Here is an 18,332-nt window from a genome sequence, read left to right as displayed (position 1 = left end):
CTAATCACCATAAATTTGGGGCATTGCTATTTGTTTAGCAATCCAAGTCTTCCTATATGTCACTGTATAACCAAAACGAGTGACCACTTCTGATACTAGTTGAACAATGCAGTTTGGGATGAAAGATGAGTTCAACTTCGTGTGATCTTGAGAAATATTAGTGGATACACAAGTGTGTCTTTCACTAATTTTTCTAATATCTCAAATATCACGTTTCACACTTTTCGATGTCCGAAGTCTCCATTCACACCCAACACTATAATATTTACATTTTGCAACATTCTATATGGCCTAGACTCATCCACATGATAATCAACAGAATTCCTAATATGAAATTGTTTTAAAGCATTTATTGTTGCTTCCTTTGATTCAAATTTTATACCAACAAAAAGATCATTATCCATGTCATTAGTTATGTGAGTACTTATATATGGAAAATCTTGTCCAGACTGATAATCAATGCTAACGAAAAAAGATGAAAGAGTATCATATGTTATGCTAACCGGTTCACTAGTGGTAATCTGAACATCATCATCATCACATAGCTCAATGTCCTCCTCATTACTAAAATCACTAACAATATCTCTAATAATTGTCATCTATATGTAATATACACAATAAAATATAAACAAACGATGTTTACATTTAAACATAAGTAACATTAGATAAAATTAACTATCAAGTAAATGAACTTCAAAAATATAAAGCATTTTTAGTTACCTTCAATAATCAAAGTTCTTCAATTACAAATTAACCTAAAGATTTTTCATACGTTTTCTTCCTTCAGTGTGGTTTATAGCCGGGATGGATGGGGTATAAATATTGCTTGAATATCGTGGATTCAAGACACGACTTGGATCTTGTGTACGCTATCTACGAGATTGCATGGAACTCGTGTACCAGGTTCACGAGATTGCCATGAAACTTGTGTTCCTGGTGCACGACTTAGAGGGACCTAACACGGTGTAAGGAAATCGTGGATGGGGTCCACGAGTTTGGTGAAATCGTGAATGGCATCCACGAGATCCACTAAAAAATACCTCAATCATGTAAATATTTGAAAACATATATCAAACGTGAGATAGTGTAGTCAAACTACACTAACCACGTAAATTTTCCAATCAAGATGCTATACTTTTTCTGAGTTGGGTAGATATGATGGGTTTTAAGTTGAAGTCTTCATGTTAATCATTTGGTATACGAATTAATTTGTTCACTACCCAACTTCTATATTCCAGCTTATAGTGACAGGGCATGACTACAAAACTAAAAGCAGCATGACAAGTACAACATGTCTTGTAAAATATGCTGCCAAACTTCCTCTGTTATATAATTACAAACATGCTGGCATGTAAGCACCTTCTTTTGATTCTAAAGTACTTCCATAAATGAATACTCCTTTTCCAACCATTAAAATCATACTGAATCCTGATATTCTGCCGTTGTGTTAACATTATGGGAACTTCTAGTTACGCATAATATTAAAATTTGTATACTATGTTAATATATCGAGTTGACTGAATTCTAAGTAGTAAACACACTGATCAAAATATCAAACCGGGTTCGGTAAAGTTAACTTCACATCAATGTGCCCCTTCAACACTCAAATAGTATGTTTGTGAGTTGAGTTTTAAAGGTGAAAGAAGGGAAAAGAAGGTTTAAGAGACATTTCACAAGTAAAATTTATGGCTCACAAACTTTTCATTTCCCTTCAAAATTTAACTCACACTAACTTCCTAAGACTTTGTTTGAGAGCTATCAGGAAAAGAGAATGGGAGAAATCAAAGAGTAATGAAGAGGGAGGAAGGGAAGAGAAAAGAAATGAAATCATCATTTGAGTATAAATTTAGAAGATAAAATATAAATTAATAATAATATAATAATAATTTTTATTTTTCCTTAAAAAATGTAATTAAGAATGAGAAGTAGATAATAATGTATAATTATATTATATTACTAAAAATATTTAGATACTTTATCTCCAAAAAAACTCCAAATTGAGGGATGTTGAAAATAGATCGATGGGTTTGGAGGGTTCGATAGACCTCTAAAACATTTCATATCCTTAATTCAACTCCCAAACAAGGAAGGCTTTCCAAAGCTATCATTCCCTTCCAAAACCCTAATCCCAACAAAGCATAAGGGTCCGGCTTTTTGATTTGATGCATGGTGGGGAAGAACGTTTCTCTGACTATGTCAATAATGGTGGAAATAAGTTAAAAAGTTATTTTGCTATTTAAGAATAGTTTCCCATGTCGAGTCAGGGTATCTAGGTGGGTGTTATCACGTTGGGGCTTCTTGGTGTTCCTTTACAAACTTATAGTGGCCAATGTTTATCTACAGTGGTAGAAGTGCATCAAGGACCAACTTGCACTTCCTTTTATCTCTTTCAGTGGTCCTATAGAAAGAGCCATTTGGTCTTTCCTTCATGAAACTCAGTCATATCAAGGGAAAATTCCAAAGTTCCCATGTTACTTAAAGTTGGTTCTCCTCCACACACTTTCTCTCTGAAACAGGCTACAGAAAAGGACACATCAACAACTAATAGTGCTCACCTTTGTGGAGTGTAAATTGGAGATAGAGAAAAGTGCTTAGTCATGCATTGCATATAAAAAAAATGGATAAATGTAATCTAATAATATGTGTATGATATGCTTTTATCTTTGACCTAATATCCCACAAGTCAAAAATTTAGAGAATAACCTTTGAATCATGCATTTAGTTAAGGTAAAGGCCTAATGATGGTTATCAAAGAAGAAGAAGAAAGACTTGCTTGTGCAAGTGGTTAGTTAGTTAACCAACTTGCTATATAAGGAATTTTGGATCATGGGAATAGTTAGTTAGTTGAATGAAATTCATTTTTACTCAATTCCTTAACGGAAGGTAAAATGGAGTCCGTGACCTACGTTGTTATATGGATCCATCCACTTATATATTCTTTTAACTCGTCCACTTTTATATAGTATGAGACTTCTTCATTCACACTTGGAGTACCCAACATGAAAAAGGTATTGAAACCCTTGTAAGAGTAAGACCACATACTTTAATTTTAATTTGGAAAGTGTAGACTATGTTCCCTAACATTGGTTGCCCATCAGAACATTATTCGTGTTCCTTTTTATATTAGTATAAATCATATATCCAGATATTAAGATCGAACCATTCATTTGTATGAAGTTAATAACAGAATGTTATTAATATAAATATTTGTAGGTTTTAAACCCTAAACAGTATTGCAAATGAATGAAAGACTTCTCTATAAATTACATCTTCCTTGGTTGAATGGCCCTTGAAGAATAATACATTGGAGACAAGAAGTAATGAATATCTCTTAACAGATTTATTAGATACGTTGGATCAAAATTTCAAGGATTCACATCAGCAAGGTTGTATGTATTGACACACTTGAGCATGTTATTATATGTGTAAACTCTTCCAGGTAATAAATCTGCTAAGACCATTATTCCTCTATAATGTAGTCTCAGTTGAATATTCTGGTTTTCTGACCAAAGGCCAGTTTCAACTAGATCTCCTTCTTTCCAGCACATGTTGACTGTAACTCCGCCGCGTGCTTTTAATCCTTTAACACAACCATATGGCCATTTATCTTTAGGCAGTGCCGGAAGCAAGTTGAGATCTTTCATTGTGCTCTGAACAAGCATTTCCGCAATTGCTGCTGAAAAACTGATACCAAACAATGTTTCCTCTAATTCAGAATAAGTAGTCACAAAGTGGTTTAATACTATAATCTAGAGTAACAGTTCATCACATGCATGATTTCAACATATGTTCTGAATAAAATTATATAGAACAGCAACCACTATATCTAGGTTCTATTAAGAGTTTAGAGTTTAGAATAAAATGTGATTTCTCCACCTTCGAATTGCTTTTCAATGAGATGGATTCTGTGTTCGAGATATGATTGAAGAAATTAAAAACTAATAGTTATAATCATGATGACATGCCAAAGATTATTCTATCCTAGAATAGTTGTTCTAAACAGAAAAAGAAAATGGTTGTGCATGAGTGCACATATCTACCAGACAACATTGAAATTTATGAAGCAAAAATTGAAGCCTTAAACTGACATATCGCAATTGAAACTGTATCAAGAATGTCATGATAAGGGAGGGTGGCCCATGCACGAGGCTCTCATGACGGGAGGCTCACCCTTTCATGTCACAAGTCAGACAATCTTACCGCCATGGTTCACCCTCTCGAGACACCATTAGGTGGGAGGCTCGTGTAATGGGCTACTTTTTTAATCTCATGATGGGGAACTTAAACTAACAGTTTCAGCAACAAAACTACAGAACTAAACCCTTATCCCTCCCTCTTCCTTCCAGAAGTGAGAAAGGAGAAATATACTTCAGGCGTGGTTTTACATGGTGGAAATGAAATTGACATGATAGCTAATGTTATGGTTCTGACATAAAGATGAGACTTACCCAAAATTTGCATCAATCTGGAAAGGTGGATGTGCTGTGAACAGGTTACTGTAAACTCCGCCTTCGTAATCACTTTCATGATCAGGATCTACTAAGTTAATCAAATGTTTTATCATGCGATATGCATGCTCACTGTTGTGAAGATGTGCCCACAATGAAGCTTTCCAAGTTGTTGACCACCCTGGGCCTTCATCTCCTGTAACACAATGCAAGAATGGCAACTACTGTTGGATTATTTCTTAGTATTTGAGCTAAAAACATCATAGTCCTTAATCTAATTATGGCATTATTCCCAGAGTACAGTTCTTATATAACTATCTTCTAATTACATTATTAATGATGGCACATGGCTGTCTGTTTCAGCTCTTCGAATATATGGATTTCTGACATGATAAATAATATGCATACATATTGAAACAAAAAATAACTATGATCAATTAAGTAACATTGAAAGTTATCATAAAATACCTCTTTTTATTAGACTAGAATTCACAGCTTTAAAGAGGTCTGGAGTTTGCTCAAGACTTATTGTGTGCCCTGGAAACAGGCCAAACAGATGTGAGACATGTCGATGATGTATATCTGGATCCATGAAATCTTCTGCCTGCCAATTAAATGAAGTTAAACACGGAGTTGCTAGCCTACAGTAGATCTTGGTGTTATGAAACTAATAGAAAGTAAGAGTAAATTCTATGAATTACAAGGAATTCGAAGAATCTGAGAGAAACAAGGAGCTCTAAAAGTGAAAGAACCCCAAGAATACAGTATTGAGGGATAAGAGTGAGTTACAGGGGAAGTTTACAAATAAATCAAGCAAGCCTCTCCTCAAAGCAACTGCAGCTATTTATAGCTGTCAGTTTCGCGGGAAAAGTAGTTATGCCTAACTACTTACAAACCACAGTGGCTAATTAACTGCTAGCTACTTGATCAAGCTAGCTAACTAGAGTCACTAACCGGATGACTCTTATTCTAGCTAATTACAGAATACAATCATATCACTTGGTTACTATAATTCAAAACAAAATACCAAATCACAAAAACTAGCCAATTATAAACTAGAGAGATTGAGTTAAGGAATGCACAAAATTAAATATGATTGCATACCCATTCCATAATGGAACCATCGCTAGAAATTCTTGTTGGTGGTAGCTTAGCCTGAGACTCAATGACTCTTTTAATAATTGCGTCACCACGTCTTCCCAAAACCTGTTTGTGAGAAAATTAGTGACCGTGATAAAATTAGGATAATATAAAATAAGTGTTTGTTTGAGTATTAAGATCCAATTCACCTCAGCAGCAGAAAGGATTGAAGAGAAAACTTCTTTTACGATTGAAATGTCCATGGTTGATGAGTAGCTCACACTAGCAGGTTTTTGATCTGGTGCGGTGAACATGTGCTCTGGTGAAGTTGATGGGTTGGTTTCCAATAATCCGCCACGGCCTTCAATCAACCAATCCAACAAAAATGAAGTACATCCTTCCAACAAAGGATATGCTTTATTTTTAAGAAAATCCTAATATAAAACAAAAATCAACCATCACTTACCTAATTACTGATATATTTGATAGCAACAAAGCAAATCTAATTAGGAATATAGTATTTACAAATAAATAAACACAACTATGTGGCATCATAATTTATTAGGTTCTCCATCCCTCAGTAGTTCGTATCTCGGAACTAGTCTATAACTACCATGTTTTGAACAATACTTCAAACCAAGGCTTAGATAATTTTTATTGAAAAAACAGAACTTACTTTGTCCATTGTATAAGTATAATGCTCCCACAGATGGGTACAAAGCCAAGCTCCACCCATCGGCCATAAAGCCCAAACAGCTTCACCTCGGTCTGCGGAGGTTTTAGCCCATATGTCAGAAACTTGATGTGCAACCCAACCATTTGCTCCATAGTTAACCTGTACATAGGTTCAAATGAAATTCTGGGAATACATAATATTCATAACAGGTGGTTAAGTGCTGTGGACATGGCAATATGCTACTATTTTTTTGGTTTGATATAAATGCTTTTGATAGGGGTACAAAGTTACTAATAGCTAAGAAGCACAAAGAATCCCTTCTTTAACTAGAATGACAAGAATTGTATGAATCAGGGAATGAAAAGAATAAAATACCTTTGCAGTTTTACCACCAGTAACTGACAGAGAAGAAATGTAATCCAACAATGGCTCTTGACATTCATGCAGGTTGCAAGTAAGAGACGGCCAATAATTCATTTGAAGATTAATGTTCAAGTGAGGGGCACCACTGGATGACAAGAAGAAGACAAATTACAAACTCTGATGAATTTGTCATGAAATTACATATATAAATTTGATACTACATATCCATCTAAAGACCCTATGTCACCTTATAATGTAAAAACTACAACATATGCTTTAGTTTTTGCACTAAAAGTGGGATGAGTAGAGAAGGAAAACATACTCCCAAGCAGGCTCAACATCTTTGTTCCATATACCCTGTAGGTTTGACACCTGAGTTCCGGGACGTGAAGAAGAAATTAGTAGATACCGACCATATTGAAACATAAGCTCAACAAAGGAAGGGTCTTCATCAGTTTGAAAAGATTTGACTCTTGCAGAAGTTGGAACACTGTCAACACCTCCCATATGAGAGATGTTAGTTTGAGAGGAAATCAATTTCCTATTGCCCAAAACAGATTTTTCTGGAACAGTCTTCGAGCTTTTAGAGAGATGCAACGAGACACGATGAAATAGGTTCTGATAGTCATTCAAATGACGAGCATAAAGATCAGCATATGATAATTGTTTCACAGACTTCATTTTACTGATAGACTCTGAAGTAGGATCCTTCTTAGAGTCTTCAGGCTTAGTAAATGGCCCATCAAAAGACGAAGAGGCAGTTAGAAGCAAAACAGCCCAATCAGAACCTTCAATTCTGAGCTTATTGTCATCCAAAACATGTATAACGCCTTTGTCATTACTAATCTGTATATCGAGTACTGCGGAAAACTGTATCCCCTTTGGAAAGTTACTCGAATCTGCTCCGTTTGAAATGTCACTTGAATTCAATCCCTTTAGATTGTCACTTGAACTCACTCCGTTAAGATTGTCCCTTGAATATACATTTAGCCAGATCCTATGGCCGCTCGAATCCACTCTTGGCTGCATCCTATGGCCACGACAGCTTCCTTCCATTATTACCTGATTTTTGCCACTGACTTTGAAATTGTGATGTAACTTGCTGTCCAAAGACACTGTAAATGATAATGACCCAGACTTGCTTGCAGAAATCCTCGTCACTATCACTTGGTCCGGATTGGAAACAAAATGTTCTCTCGTAAATTCAACATCACCTACAGAGTATTTCACTTTTGCTGTTGCTTTATCTAAATCTAGCTCCCTGCGATAAGACTCTTTTGAATATGCCAGATGTGAATCACCAAATTCTAACTTGATATCTCCAAGAAGTTGGTATACCTTCATATCAAGAAATTAGAACAGCAGTTAGGCATGAATGCCATCAATGTATAACGCATACTAAGTCATGCAACAATTTTAAGATCCAAATGAACACCAATAAGCACACACTTAAACAAGTGGGGGATAACCCAAGAATGAGAGTACTAGTTTAATACAAGCATGTCACTTATATTGTAAAAGTATTAACTACGCAAATTCCTCTATTTATATATGATGTTGCTGGCTATTAACCCCGAACATATCAGTCTAATAAATTGCATAGTTCCTATAAATTTAAGAAGAGATGGTTACATCAGTTGTAATATATTTCATACATCAGAAGGCTCTCCTGATAACTTGACAGCTGCTGCTGTAGCTTCGGGGTATTTGCTATCATCAACAAGCTTTCGGACTTCGGCCAGAGCTTCTGGTGCATTCTTGTTGGTGTAGTCACCAGGTGTCCCAGTCCACAGTGTGTCCTCTACGAAAAAAATTAAATCTTTAGGTTAGTAAAGGTTCTCATTGACTGGGTTTTCTGGTCTGCAAAATGCAGAGTGACCTTATCCTAAAAATCTCAATTATATAAATTTACAAATTACCACAGCAAATGGCTATAGTATACCCACCATATTCAAACCATTGAATCCAATAAAGGTCTAGATTCTAGAAGAAAATACAAAAAATGACTTATGGTAAAATAAAGGACACAAGGTTGTCCTCATATAAAAGTAACTATGTTGTGTGTCATTCATAGTCATAGTCCCAAACAAGTGGTAAGTAATAACAAATAGCTTTTAGAGTCCATATGAAAATAAAGCTTAGTGTAATACTTATCATGCCCAAGATTTATTCAAATTTAAAGTAGAAGTGAAATAAGTCCTACACAAAATCAAGAATCAATGAAAAATCAAGGATCATATAACTTGATGTTCCCATGAATGATAAATCTAATATCTTAAGATTTTGGATCTCAAGTCCACCTAATATGATTTATCATTTAGCCTATAGAAGAAAGATCTCTCTTTTGGGCCACACAAGGTGTTAGTTAGAGTTTGTCACACACAAAAAACTAGAGTGCACATAAATAGCATAGTATTTGCATTAAACAAAAGACAAAGAAATTGTAACAAAATAAAGCAATATTAAGATTTAGTTACCATTGAGTTGGAGAATCTCTGATGCTACACCACCCCAAACCATAGCTCCAAGACGACCATTTCCAATGGGTATAGCATCAGTCCAATTCTTTGCAGGCCCTGAAAATGTTATCTTCAAAGGCCTAGCACTTTCACCATCATCATCATAATCCACTGCATTCAATAAACTTGGTTTCCACCTATGTTGTTTCTGTACAAACTGCACCCTTTCTACATCTTCCTTTGCAAAAGGGAATGCCACTAATGAGTGGAAGATGATAAGAAGAACAAGGAAGATATTTGAGAGTGCCAGTGTTGCAAGATGTTAGAGGAGAATGATTTAGTGAATGAAGCAGAGAGAGTATTACTGTGTCTGTTAGCTGTAGATAAAGCTGGGATTGGTTAGAAATGGACACTGTTTTTATTGAGGGAGGAGGATATTCATTAATGGAAATATAAGTACTTCAAAAAGTAAAATAAAGAGAAATATAATTTCAATTATACATTTATTTATTTGATTACAATAAAATAATATTTTTGTCATTAAAAACAAGTATAAAAATATATAATTAATTATTCAATCAATGGAGATGATTATACGTTTTTATTTATTTCCAATTGAGTCACCGGACAAAGAGGTCCACGTTCTAAATCCTAGAATAGAAGTTTGTTAATTATATCATATCATTTTTCATACCAATTACAAAATTAACTCTTCATGATTATTACTATTTTTTCTTCATTTCCATAAATATGAGATAACATAAGATAATTAAACTTTGAAGTAGATATTTGAAAAGAATGATTATGTTTCTTTATTTTTTTAAAGTATTATAATTTTACTTCATTGAATATTGATTCTTGACTGGTTGTCTTATAAAAAATATCATAGTCAAATATATTATAAATAATACATAGAAATAAAAATATATTAGAAAAACCATAAAGTTTTTATAGAAGTGATCTTATATTCTTTAAGTTTTTATTAGAAGACATCACTAACAAAACCGTTACCTTAAGATTTTAGTTTAAAAAGTGTCTTAAAATTTTAATTTTAGAAGTAATATCTTATTTGTAACTCTTTATTATTCCCAAATTTCATACCCCATTAAATGGAACCTTTATTAGTAAAGAATCCTCAATCACAGTTTAATTCAATATATATGATTAAAGTTTTTAATCAATAAGATAATAATAAATGATACATAAAAATATAAACAATATTATAAAAAATATCATTAAGCTTTTCTAGATGTTATTTATATTTCTTTGGTATTTATCATAACACGTCATGTAGAAGATTGCCATGATACTTTACAATATACTTTACATTTTGATGCATAATTTATCATCTTTCTCACTTTAGAGAAAAAATGAGAAAAAAAGAGAGGTTTTGTGTTGTTTGGTTGTATAGGAAAAGAAGAGAAATAAGTGATTTTACTCTTCACTCTTCCTCCCTCATTTTCATAACAAATTTTGGTGAGTCTCACTTCCTCTTACTCTCTCCTCTTATATTCTCTCTCAACCAAATGAGAGAAAGAAGATCTTTCTCTTATCTTCTCTCATCTCATTCTCTTTCTCTCCTACCAAATGAAGGCTAAACAATATGTTTTTTTGTTTTTCACTAAAATGAAGAATATTAAACGTGGATAAGATTTTTTTACAAAAAAGAATCACAAAATATATTTTATAAATATTAACTAAAAGAGTATTAGACTACAGAATATTCACTAGAGAGATTAAAAAAAAGGAGACTAGAAAATCGAATGTGTTTATTTCTTGAAAAATGAGAAATAAAACAATGTGCACGTGAAGATGGGACAAGACCAGTAAGACTTGTAATCTTGCACGCACCGCAATCACACCACACAATTAATACAACCAACACTATCTATCTCCTAACAATATACCATGAACGAGGATCAAGGCGGTGAATAATATAACATGAAAATATAATATTCTTTACTTTTTATAATATTAACTAATTATATATCATTATAATTCACTTTTTTAATAAAAAACTGATCAAGTTTTTTTGGTGGTATCTCCTTACTTTTTGAGTAAAAAACTAATCTCGTTCACGGTGTATAGTTGTTGCTTTCAACAACTGTTGTTTTCAACAACTGTTGCTTCAATTGTTACTCCCAAAAATCGAATCCTTAATCGAATTAGATCAATTTAAAAAGATAAATGCAAAAATTTTAACCATGCTAATTGATTTTGTTTAGATTTGAAGTGAGCTAAACCATTTATCCAAACTAAATGGATTCAATTTTGTTGGTATGATATGAAGTAAATTCGAGCTAATAAAAAACTGTGTCCCTCATAACTTTTGACAAAAGTACCTTTTCTTTTTCTTTTCCCACACAACAGGATATCTCCCCATTTGTGGTGGAATCTATCTCTAGATCTAAAAAGCAATGTTATGCGTGAGATCTAAAAAACAAACATTACTACGATGCTTTTGAAATGTTACTCTAATATAATTAGAGTTTAATGTCTATATTATTGTAGATTTCTTACTAAACACGGTTTCTTCCCATTGGAAATGTGATATGGTAGTTTTTAATAGGGAATAATGTATCTCTTTCACCCATTAGAAGTATGATATGTGTACTATTTTGTTTAATTTTAAAATTATTTTTATAGAAAATGATAAAGCAAGACACATATCATGATTTTTTAGTAGAAAAATATAATTTATCTCCTTATATCAATAGACACTTTATTCTATTTTTAATATATAAACCACTCCGTAGTGATTTACAACTCATTTATTTTCCAAATAAAAACAAAAGACAGAAGATGACACCGACATATATGACTTGTATTTAATCGAACGCCTTAGATTATTTACTTATGTTGTATTTGATATAAATCTTGTTTTTAGGTTATAATTATAATTATGATATGAGATTATAAACTAAAATAAAAAATTGAAGAAGTGAATTATTTTCTCTTGATTTATAAGTTTTTGAATATATATTTTTTCTCAAACAAACATAAATTATATAAACCTTATAAATAGAGATAAAGAAAAATAACTTATAACAAACATGCACTTATTAGTTATTACCCCTCATTCGGATTGTACAACTTCTGCATATGGCATTGTACAAATAGTTGGAATCCAACTGGCTTTGTTGGATTAGATAAATGCAATGTAGCTGGTGCTGAAAAATGAGTCCACCAAATGAAGAAAGGCTAATGAAAGAAAATTTGAGAAAAAAATGGATAAAAAATATGGTGATCTGATATATGTTTGAAACGATACAAAATGAAAAGAAAGTAAAGAGAAAATAATATAATTATTAATAGCGATATTTTCTTTGTATTACCAAGAGTATCACACCATCTTATGAGTAAGAGAGCCAATTTCTTGCATGTTGTGTGATTGTCTCTCCTAATAAGTGTTTATCACATGAATCGAAACTTTGACATTTTGGTCTTTCTATGTATATAATGGAACTCTACATCACTAAACTAGCATCTTTTTGTTCATTAATAATGACATTGATATACATGTGTTAGTTTGTTTTCTTTCGAATTTTAGGAAATTATCGACATTTATAAGTGTGACTAACATGAAATAAGATTTTTTAAATGTATAGGGACTTAGGAACGAGAAAATGTGTCACTAATTTTCTCGAGCAAGGATCTATTGTCCCAAATGTTGGTGAAGCAGAAACGATTGCTGCATAGTGTTGGACACAAGCACTCAAATAGTAAAAGAGTACAGAGAAAAGAGAATGGCACAATAGATTTGGTAACAAAGTTCAGTCAACTATGTCTACATCTCTAGGAGCGCTAAACGGCTACCAATATATTATTAGAGAATATTGATTATAAACCCTAGCACGCTCATGAGCCCAACTAACCATGAGGTGTTTCTATCTGATGTACATTATAACAAGGGTCCTGAGTCCAATATATAACATTGATATTTTACTCTATTATAATGTTAGGCAATGTGAGACTTTATATAATAACATATTTCAAGCACCCCCAACAATCTCCACCTTGATTGAAATAGACGAATATCTCGCTCTTTAGAAAATCTACACAAGAATCTTCACCTTAGCGAAATGCCGAATATATGACTTCACCTTGTTCAGTGCCTAATTCTCTTTAAACGCTCCCCTACGATATACACATTCTGAGTATCCTTGACGATGTTACCAAAAGCCTAGCCCTCCAAACTTATAGTACAGCTTCTCGTACCACAATCAAATGGAACATGCCGCAAGCCACCTATTGCTAGGAAGTTTTTCGATATATGGAACCTCTACACAAAAGTTCACCAACAATTTTCATTTTCAATACCCAATCAAACTGAACTTTGGAGCTTCTTTGGGAAGCCTCAACCACTACCATTATTGTCTAGTCCGACAATCATAGTTCAAAAGAACTATCATACTCCACCATAAGGAGTATACCCACTGCACAACCTCATGCAAATGTTAACCAATGTCTGTGTCACATCATTGTATCCAAGTCAATGTCCATCTCATACTCTACATCTCCGTCAATGTGCGTGTTACACCTTGCATCAAAGTTGATGTCCATGTTACATCTTACATCAAATTGAGTCACCACCTATGTGCTTTTGTGAATCTGCTAACAATTAATATCCTTCATTATGATGTCTCAGACGCATCATTAAGATATTTCACTTCTCATCTCAAATGAGATCATTCTCCCAACATCTGGAGAAATATTGTTAGCACTTGTCTCTAGGTCAAACTCAACACACGAGTCCTTATCTCCACCTTAATCCTAACTCATTACATGAACTTCTAGGGCTCTGGATCAATATATCACCATACCACAGTTCCGTCATATTTTCTTCTTCTTCAACTCATCTACTTTATCGTTGCACAATACTTTTGATAAACTTTGTCTAGCCATTATTTGGCGTCTGGGTTAAGAGTCATCTACCAATTGGCTATGATAGCAATTGTTGGTGCAGCAGAAACGATTGTTGTGCAACGTTGGCCACAAACAATCAAACAATAAAAGAGTATAAAGAAAAGAGAATAACATAAGAGATTTGGTAACGATATTCGACCAATTATGTCTACGTCTCTGAGAGCGCTGAACGACTACCAAAATATTATTAGAGAATAAAGATTACAAACCCTATCACACCCATGAGCCCAACTGCCCATGAAGTGCTTCTATTTGATGTTTATATCTAGTGCATATTATAACAAAGGATCCGAGTCCAATATAATATTGATATTCTACTTTATTTTAATATTAGCGAGTGTGAGATTCATATAATAACGTATTTCAAGCATCCCTAACACTAAAGTATGTCTAAAAGCATGTTCTAAATTAATGAAAACATGTAATGTCAATTAAAAAAAGTAAACATCCATTGTTTTTCTATTTCTTAACGTCATTGGTTTGTGCATACTTTATGACAACCGATCCTGGTGCAATTTTTGCTATTTGTTTTCCACCCAATATTTGAGAGAAAACATAATGGCACAATCCTATCATTTTTTTCTTTCCTTCATTCTTTTCGATTCAATCATACAATGGAAATTTTTTCCTTCTTGTCACTTTCTTTTCTTCCTTTTTCACCTCAACCATAGATAGCCTAAGTGTGTTACATCATGTGTTCTTTTATCCACTAGAGAAATTTAATTTATGATATTTTACTCAAATTTAAAATATTTTTTATTAATTATACATAGTAAAAAATATATGTATTCATAATATATGAGTTTTATGTATTGACATTACATCAACTATCATTTATTAACTCTCCAAAAATTAATGCAAATAAACACTGAATAATATATCTAAAGTACTTGTAAATCTTTATATAAATAATGTAGTCTTATACAAAGGTGTTGTAGCTTCATATTTATTTACCAATTCCGTGCACGTGTCACGAAACTAAATAATCTCGTACAATTATTTATTCTCCTAAAAATAGTTTTTCACGACTCAAACCCCAAATAACATACAAATATATAGTTATAAATTTCATTGACTTGATTCCATATAAAAACCTGTACGCAAAGCTATAACAAGTTAATATGCTGGTGGGATCAGATTTCATCCCTCCTCTCAAAGAAGACAACGAATTGACAAATGCTGAAACGAGGTTGTAAGTTAATGACTAATTAAATATATCCAACTAGAATATCACCTTTTACGGTTTTACCAATTTCAGACATAAACCGTCCAGGAAAATCCATATACGGAAGAAACTTAACCTATTTTTTATGGCAAAAATGCAAAAACTGCTAAATATATTTCACAATTACCAAAAGAAATGGCTGAAAATATAGTATACTGTAACGGTGCAACCAAAAGAGAAAGTTGTGCTAAATCAACAAATTATTTTTATGGAGAGACCAATATTCAATTTTATTTATATTTTTAATGGCAAAAATGATATTCCATTATATATAAATAGATAAAAATATTTTACCATTTTATTTTTCTTTTATTTTTTGTAGTACATGTCTTTTCATTAATTATGATGATACTTAATTACTCTTGCTCAATGTGTCTTGTCATCAACTTAGCTTCCAAAGTCTGCAATCAATATTTTATTCTTAGCAGGGTGACTAGTGAAACCACAAATCTAGCAAATAGACCAATGTTGTTAAAACCAGATCAGGTTATGGTTCAGCCATTTCACCATATTCACACTCAGATTACGTTGAACATGTAAAATTGATCAAAAACTGATTTAAAAACTATTGAAGTGTCGTAAAACCCACTATTAAAAAACTACAAATATCAGTAAATGACATTCATAGATTAATTTTATTACTTTATAATTTTATTAATAGTTTATAACTTAGTTTTAATTATAAAAATATTGTCTTTTATATATAATTGCATTAGTTAATTTCATATATATCAATTTACAAAAAATATAATAGATGTGTATATAGATGGTTATTTTTTATTTATTTTCAAGTGGGAGTTTGTTTTCACACATTTCAACGGATTATTACATGAGTAAACACTGATCGTGTTACCATTCATATTCCACTCATATATTGACATATGAAATTAATATATTATTTTAATAAAATAAAAATAGATTGAGGTGTTATTTTTGACTTATTGACAAAGGATAGGAACATGGGACGTGAAATTTTAGGAAAAATTACCAGGATAGTGTAGTTCAGCTTTGGTGCACTTTTGAAATAATTACGGGATTGGGGTATTTTTTTGAAAGTCGTGGATGGGGTCCACGACTTTGGCAAAGTCGTGGATGGCAGGCACGATTCCACTGGAAAGTCGTGGACCAGACCCACGATTTCCCTTTAATATTCTCTCTCCTCACTGAAATCGTGGATGGGGTACATGACTTCCAGTGTCGTGTACCCCGTACACGAGTTTGCATGAGTTATTTCGAATTGCACCCATTTACGAAATGTTTTTTTTTGCGTATTTTGAATATGGTAATTTTAGTTAAATGATTATTTTTGTATTTTAGTATGGTAATTTAACATGTTATAATTTTAGTTAAGTTAATGTATTTTTGTAATTTTTTAGTATGGTATTTTTGTATTTTTTTGGAATTGTCATAATTTGTAATTTAAAATTAAAAAAATAAGAAAAATGGAATTGGAAATGGAAGAAAGTTTCATAAATTGTAATTTAAAATTCAAATACATTTGATTAGCGGGAAAAAAAAATATCCTAATGACGTCTATGAGATGATGTTCCACATCCAGGTGTCTTTCTCCTTCGAGGTGGTTGGACTCTTAGTTGTTGTTGTTGTTGCGATTGATTTTGTCTTCCACCTCTAACCAGTTGTGGCTGCTCCTCATTTTCGTCTTCACTATCGTCATCATCTTCATCGTCATCGTTTGTTTGGGAAGGCATTGTCGGCTGATAATATTGTTGAGAGTTGAATGCCGAGAATGGAGTATTTGAAGTAGTGCCAAACATTGATGGCATTCCTTGAAATTGTGAAGATGATGGTAATTGAGAGAAGGAGTAGTCACCCATTGCTCCGTAAGGTTCAAACCCAAACGGATGTTGTTGTTGTTGTTGAGGAGCAGGAGTCTGAGTGTATGCCTGCGGAAAAGTATCCGTCTGAGTTTGACTCTCATATTGTTGATATTCAGGTGCAAAAGGCATTTGGAAGTGTTGTGGAGGAGGAGCTTCAGAAGTAGTTGAGGAGAAGGCGGTTGGAATTAGTTGAGCAAATGCTTCCATCATCTCATTGTAGTTGTGATAGACGTCATTCAATGACTGTAACGGATTTGGAAACACATTTGTAGGATCACACCTATCCCGAATCATTTTGATAAAATTGTACGGAATAAATGGAAAAATTGAATTTGTTAGAATATGTCAACAGAAAATAAAATAAAATAAAATAAAATAAAATAAAATAATTTGTTATTACCGATCCAGCTGAATATGCTCCATCTGAAGATATGTATTTCATCGTCCTTTGTAAGTACCATTGCATATACTGCGAGTAATGGTACAAAGGCTGGTTATCGGGAAAACCATTGACCACATAGTTTTCCCGGTTATTCCAAACCTGAATCCACTAGTCATGTTTTTTAGGCTAGTTGTAGTCATTTTTCCCACGTAGATCCATCTTGTGTTGTTTCTCCAGATTAATTGGATCTTCTAGGATGGGTTGTTGTAGACCAAATTGTTTCATCACCCGATCAACAGCATGCCACTCAACAAGTGAAAAGCATATGAGTGGTACACGTGCTCTGACTACATCAGGTATGGGGCCCACATAAGTAATGTTCCTATATGGGGTCCACACAAACTAATATATAAACAAAGTTAGCAATTAATGAATACAAGAATAGTTAGAAATAATAGTAAATATATTAAAAAATAGAATTTACAGAAATTACCTGATCAATGCGCAAGGGCATTTCTTAGTTTTGCCTTAGTTTTGCCTTGAACTTTGTCCGACTTCGGTACTTCTAAAAGGGCATTTCTTCCTATTGTGTCCTTCACTCCTACACCACCCACATTTTTTAGTTTGTTGGGACTGAGAATCATCCATTTCATTGTGTATACGTGTAGTTTTTGGTCTTCCAGTACGGTTCCTACGCATAAGAGGATTATGAATGAATGTTGGACCTAAATAAGGAGGTCAATATTCTTCATTTGCAATGGGTTGAAACTCATGTCCATAAACCTTCTGTAAGTTCTCTAACCTATAAATCGGTGATATAAATTGGCCATAGTCTAAGTTCAATGATGCACAAGTAGCAATAACATGTGAACATGGCAATCTAAGTGATTGAAATTCCCCACAATCACACCAGTTGTCCATTAATCTAACTGTGT

At 33.1% G+C, this 18,332-nt stretch overlaps 1 protein-coding gene across 1 annotated transcript; it reads right to left on the bottom strand.

Annotated features, from left to right (window-relative positions):
* Positions 3,316-16,886, bottom strand: LOC109344752 (alpha-L-fucosidase 2). The gene is made up of 12 exons (XM_019583503.1): positions 16,812-16,886; positions 9,045-9,348; positions 8,223-8,368; positions 7,575-7,905; positions 6,890-7,469; positions 6,580-6,712; positions 6,205-6,363; positions 5,738-5,962; positions 5,553-5,654; positions 4,917-5,052; positions 4,449-4,644; positions 3,316-3,684 (listed from the first exon to the last, which is right to left on the bottom strand). The coding sequence occupies exons 1-12, from the start codon at positions 16,884-16,886 to the stop codon at positions 3,366-3,368; spliced, it is 2,706 nt and encodes a 901-aa protein (XP_019439048.1). The 3' UTR covers positions 3,316-3,365.

The sequence above is a fragment of the Lupinus angustifolius genome, chromosome LG04 (genome assembly GCF_001865875.1).
Source record: "Lupinus angustifolius cultivar Tanjil chromosome LG04, LupAngTanjil_v1.0, whole genome shotgun sequence".
Taxonomy (NCBI): domain Eukaryota; kingdom Viridiplantae; phylum Streptophyta; class Magnoliopsida; order Fabales; family Fabaceae; genus Lupinus; species Lupinus angustifolius.
Note: the sequence above shows the minus strand (reverse complement) of the source record. Positions and strands in the feature narration are given on the sequence as shown.

Coding starts and splice junctions, on each gene's coding strand:
- LOC109344752 (XM_019583503.1), bottom strand. CDS start 16,886: ATGCCTTCCCAAACAAACGATGACGATGAAGATGATGACGATAGTGAA. Junction 8,369..9,044: donor AGAGATTCTCCAACTCAATG/GTAACTAAATCT, acceptor TTTTTTTCGTAG/AGGACACACTGTGGACTGGG. Junction 6,713..6,889: donor GATGTTGAGCCTGCTTGGGA/GTATGTTTTCCT, acceptor CTTGTCATCCAG/TGGTGCCCCTCACTTGAACA.